At 35.5% G+C, this 5,821-nt stretch overlaps 1 protein-coding gene across 1 annotated transcript; it reads right to left on the bottom strand.

Moving 5' to 3' along the window:
* Positions 1-1,209: 1,209 nt before the first annotated feature.
* LOC21409445 (dof zinc finger protein DOF5.7) lies at positions 1,210-3,023 on the bottom strand. Its single transcript, XM_010115166.2, has one exon. The coding sequence runs from the start codon at positions 2,699-2,701 to the stop codon at positions 1,538-1,540; it is 1,164 nt and encodes a 387-aa protein (XP_010113468.1). The 5' UTR covers positions 2,702-3,023; the 3' UTR covers positions 1,210-1,537.
* Between the last annotated feature and the right edge of the window lie 2,798 nt (positions 3,024-5,821).

The raw sequence follows: 5,821 nt of genomic DNA, 5'->3' as shown, positions 1-5,821 counted from the left end.
GCTTATATAGCCACTAAAAGTTATTTAGAACGCACTTGATAGTATATAGGTGGTAGAATTACATCTCAACGTGTATAATTTTTCATAAGAAATCATTTGAGGTGTTAAAAAGAAAAAAAAAAAAAAAAAGAAAGAACTTTTAACTGGCACTTGATCATAAACCTTTTAAAAAAATTAATGTATAAAATGATTTTTAACCCTCATCTAATAACTTAAATTAATAATAAAAAAGAATGTATTGGACCCTTACTCTTGATGAGATAGGGCAAAGGCGCATTACAGAAAGAAAGCAACCTTTTCTCTCTCTCAATATGTGTAACTTGTAAGAAGAGATTCTCAGCAGTCCTCACTCCTCACTCCCCAGTAACCTGGCTCGCTCTCCAAGGACACTTAAAAGCTAATAAACACATTATAATAACAATTTTTTTGTTTTGGGCTATACAAGTCACCGAACCCTAAGCTTAGATCCCACATTTCCATCTCTCTCTCTCTTTCCCATTCATTCAAATGTTGACAGTCTTTCATTCAATACACTTTCAAACCACCACTTTTTCAGACACCACCAAATCACACCACACTGCGACTAATTATTACCAAGAGCCCACGTCAGAGAGAGAGAGAGAGAGAGAGAGAGAGAGAGGGTAATAGGCTTAACATTGCAGGCCTAGGTAAGAGGCTGATAAACAGCGGAGGTTTTAACCCAGGCAATATTGCAAGTACTACTGTAGTAGCGTTTCTGTTTCATATGTATATTCATGACTTCGTTTATTGTTGTTCATAGCAGGCTGAGCAGCCTGAGACTCAGTATTCCTTGATGGAGATAGAGACACTGAGACAGTAAGAGTTCTCAGTTCTGGAACACTGACTGAACATAAAACAAAATCAAAGATATGCTATTAAGTTTTACCCTTTAATATCAGTCCAAATCTATTCCGGATCCCAAAGTGAGCAAAAGGTATATCGGTTAGAAAGCAAACCACGACTCTCTCAACTGAAGCCTAGATGAAACATTAGTCATGAAAAGTATCACCATATGTGCGTTATTGGTTGAAGCACAAAGTAACATAGCTCAAGACCACCTCATGATTTCTTTAGCTTAGTGATAGTTAAGCATATTGTAATAATATACATATATGAAGTATAAACAACAACAATATATTCAATTAAAGAAATGGTGAGTACTACTAGCAAGTATCAGCATCAATACACAACCACAAATTATAAAATATTAGAGCTGATCATCCGACAGTTGATCAACATCGGTCTTGCTGAATAATAACAATGATAATTTATAAACATGATCAGTTTTTTTTTTTTTCCTAGGGTAAAACGCTGTTTGTCCTCCTTTCTGTTACCAACTTTTACACATTTGGATACACACCCAACAAAAAACAAACCAACAACATATGCGTAAAATGGGAGGTGTACGTGACTTGATTATAACATGATTAATTCAATATATGATCTTTTTCCCTATTTAAGGTTTCTACCTCTTGAATAATACTTCGTGATCATTCATCTCCATCATCATCATCATCTAAGGTAAAGCACTAAATTGCTGCAAGTCAGTAGTACTCCAAGGCGCTTGAACTCCACTACTGTTCCAAGCAGTCGCGTTCTCGTTGCCGTTAGTACAGCCACTATTGTTCGGAGTCTGAGCAGTCACATGGTGAGCTTGTTGCGCAAAAGAATTCCCAAAGAACCACTCCATATTATTCGCCGCGTGATCTCCACTCGCAACCTCTTTCCTCGCTTGAACCTGCAGGCTGTGATCAGGCTTCGAAATCTCCAGATTCTGAAACAAAATGGGCACCGTTTGATGAGACAATTTCTGGGTCGTCGTTGTCGTCGTCGGGTTTCCGAGGGGATTAAGAACCAAAGAATTATTAACACCACATCCAGTACTACTGATCTGATCTTTCTGAGAATCTCCCGTAGTACCTAACAGCATGGCCAATCTCTGCTGCTGTAGCTTCCAGTGAAGGTCTTGGTTTATCGAACTCAAGGATTCTATGGAAGAAGCGAGACTCGTACGGACATTGGTATTACTTGAGCTCATGAGATTAGCAAGATTATTGCCTTGTATCGCACCACCAAACCCACCAATACTACTTCCACTACCCAACGACAGTGGATAATCAAAGGAACCCATCAAAGCAGAAGAGTTGTTAGAGGCTAAAGAATCTCCAAAAGAAGAAGAAGAAGAAGAAGAAGAAGAAGAAAGTGGGTTGTAGATTATTCCAGTCGACGTTGAAAGCCTGCCTGTAGTAGGGAAGGAACTTAGCCCACCAAGCTGAAAATCCATCGCTGGTGAAATACCGTTTAAGAACTTCAAGTTCAAGCCTGCGCCGAAGTGATGGTGATGATCCGAAGAGGGAGAGCTCGAGTCTTTGGAGTCTGTGCCCCCGGAGAGGCGAGAGGAGGACTTGATCTTCTTGTTTTTCCGGCAGCCGCCGCCGACGGGGACGTTGCGGAGGGCGCCGCCTTTGGTCCAGTACCTCCGGCAGGTCTTACAGAAGTGCCTCGGCTGCGTGAGGCTGTAGTTGTTGTAGTAACAGAACTTGGTGTTGGGAGAGTCGCATCTAGGGCACTTCAGGGCCTGCTCCGATGGCCGAGACGACGCCGTTTTGCGGTTGCCGGAAGTGGGTTGGCTCTCTTCTTTTGCCGTGGCGGCGGCGGCGGTGTTATCGGCGGAGGACATCTTTTCAGGGAAAGAGGAAAGGGAAAGTGCGTGTGTGTGTGTGTATAGAGAGAGAGAGAGAGAGTTTTATGTTTGTATTTTAACTTTGTTTAATTATCAGTTTCGTTTAGGAGAGGCAAAGATGGTAATGAATTCAATGGTTTCATGCATGGTGATGTTGGTGGTGAAGAAGGGATAGAAGAGTTGAGAGGGCTTTTAACTTAAGGATATGGTTAGTGCTTGTGAAATTCATCAAAGAGGGGATGAGGGTTTAGAGAGATGGTGTATATATATATATATATATATGGTCGATTTAGTAATTAGATCTGATTTTGGAATGAATAAAGCTATTAGAAGAGAGAGAGAGAGAGAGGTCGGTTTATATATACATTTGTAGATAAAGGGGAGAGGGAGAGAGCATTGAGTGCTAGAGATAAGGAAGCTAGACATGTATGTATGTAATCTGAAACCGATCGGAAAAGGAGATATAATATCCACAACTTCCACTACTAGAATAAAACAACTGAACAGAATTGCGTTGATGATTGATGACGGTTGATTGAAAATAGGAATAGTATATGGATGAGAATATACTTTGAATATAAACAAAAATTTAATTCTCATTGCATGTCCGGAACTTTATAAAATCTTTTTAAATATTTCGTTTGCTTTTTCTTTTTCTTTTTCTTTTTTTTAGGCGATGAAAGAGTAACATATAGGTAATATATTTCTAATCAACATTAATAATTTACTAATTTTGTAAATATTATCGCCTATGCTGATATGTATTTAATTATCATGGTTAATTAGATTTTTCAAGCAAACAGAAATTATCATTTGAAATTATTTAGAATAATTCTATGCAGTAATCTGAATAATAAATGTATAAAAAATATTTTTCTGCACAATAATAAAAAGAACGTATAAAATATTCACCACAGTGAATAAGGAGAACATGCATGAAAATCGGGGAGGTTTTTGCACTATTAATTCACAAAAGGCTTGATTTTTTTTTAGTTTTTGCTTATATTTTGTGTTTGTGGGAAAGCGATAGACTTGGTTGGATATATCACATACACATGATGTGGCGGAATATATTTAGGTAATATAAACTGAAGCTGAGCAGATCGCAGCAATTGCAGCAGGAGCAGTAGTACAGTGGGAGTAGGCACATAGTAGTATTAGTAGGCTGATCAAGAGGGGGCTGAGATAGGAAACAGTAGCAGTGGGGCTCTGTCACTCGCTGCAGATGTTGTCTATTCCTTCCCATGTAACGTCCCTTTTGAACCCACAAACTAACCCCACCTATTTCACTTTACCCCCTTTTACACTGATCTCCGTGTACAAAATTCACCCGTGTTTTGTTACACTTGTCTCTCTCTCTATAGATGTCTCTAGTTACTTATAATATGTGCCACCTATTAGCTTTTACGGCATTAACTGTCATTATTAACCATCATTTAGGATTGTGATTAGCAAAAAAAAAAAAAAAAAAACCCATTATCAAATGTATATAAACAAATTTAGCATTAATTTCTTTTAAGAGATGTACAAACATTCACACTCTCTTAATTTCCTATATTTTTATATTTTGTAGGGCTTATTAAATTTCTTTTTTATCAATTACAGATAAAGAGATAATTAAATGAGAAAAGAAAATACTTCTTTTTTCGTGAAGTAAACACGCCCTTAAAATTATAGAATATTATTAACATATACCATTTTACATCTACTTTTTAACACATTCGTAGTAGAACGACTTCAATGAGATAATTTTATAAATCAGAAACTATTTATATGACATCTTAAAATATTAGAGACCAAAAGGCCATCACCCTTAGTTCGAGGCTAGAAATGATATAAACCTTTTTTTTTTTTTCCCCCCTCAATTCCACCGGCGTTTAACGGCTGCGATCACATCTCATTTATTTGTCTTGCAGCAGTCAGTTTTGGGAGATGAAAACGCTCTCTGGAAAACTAGGAGATCTTGTCTACTGTTTAAGGGAAGATCAGAGAAAGGGAAAGATTTTTCTTTTCTTGTTCTCTTATAACATCCAGGCTACTGAATGACTGCGCTAAGTAAAGAAAATTTTCGCTTTTTGGCTGTACCTAGTCTACGAAGAAAAGAAGTATTTTTAAGATGAATCCCAGAGTACGTATTGTCGTTTGGCTTCGTCGAGTAATATGGTTTGCTGTACTAATCGTGATAATCATGTTTTCCATATGCTTCATATCCCAAAGCGGCTATTATCTTCAGAAAATTGCATATCTAAATCCTTTTAACTATGGCGATTATTAATTAGTTTGTTTTTTTTTTTTTTTCATTTTTATTCCCTACATTTTCAGATTATAATTTTTTTTTGAATTGTATTATATTGACACGTTCAAATTTTTTAAGTTTACACTCAATTCTAACTACTTTTTGGGTAAATGGTGAATTTTGACCACAAAAAGACCTAATTACCCTCAAAGAATAATAATAATAAACAAAAAAGAAAAATAAATATTAAAAAATCTTAAGGACATTTAGGTCTTTAAGATATCAAAATCAATATTTGATAAAAAACATATCAGGATTTAACATGATTTTAAAATATATAAATTTGAGAAAGTTCAAAACACAAATGATTTTCTAATAATTAACCTAAAAAACATACATGAAGAAAAACCTGTTAATTATAAATAATAATAGGAATACCAACTTAAATTCTAATTTTGTGTACCAAATGATATAATTTGTATTGTCATTTTTATTTAAGTAGGTATTTAAACATTATCACACTAATTAATAATAAGATATTACGTTTATCAATAAAAAAATAATAATTCAGTATCACATTAATTAATATATAAAATTTAAAATTTAAGTTCATTTCCCTAACATTACTAAATAATTATTACGTCTACATAAATAACTTTTACCAGTCCTCCGTAATCATGATATATATTGACTATTTGAATTAACTAATAGGGAAAGGTACGTATTCAATATTATAGGTATGGATAAAGAAGTTGATCAAAGGCAAAGATCATCTGCACGCACAACCGACCAAAGACGTTAAGGGAAGCAAATGAATGGTGGTGGAGAAACGTGTTTCCGCCGTAAAATGAACAGCTAAGATCCATGTATATATATATATA

The sequence above is a fragment of the Morus notabilis genome, unplaced genomic scaffold (genome assembly GCF_000414095.1).
Source record: "Morus notabilis unplaced genomic scaffold, ASM41409v2 Scaffold184, whole genome shotgun sequence".
Classification (NCBI taxonomy): domain Eukaryota; kingdom Viridiplantae; phylum Streptophyta; class Magnoliopsida; order Rosales; family Moraceae; genus Morus; species Morus notabilis.
Note: the sequence above shows the minus strand (reverse complement) of the source record. Positions and strands in the feature narration are given on the sequence as shown.

Bases quoted from the DNA above. Each gene is read 5' to 3' on its own strand.
- LOC21409445 (XM_010115166.2), bottom strand. From the start codon at position 2,701: ATGTCCTCCGCCGATAACACCGCCGCCGCCGCCACGGCAAAAGAAGAG.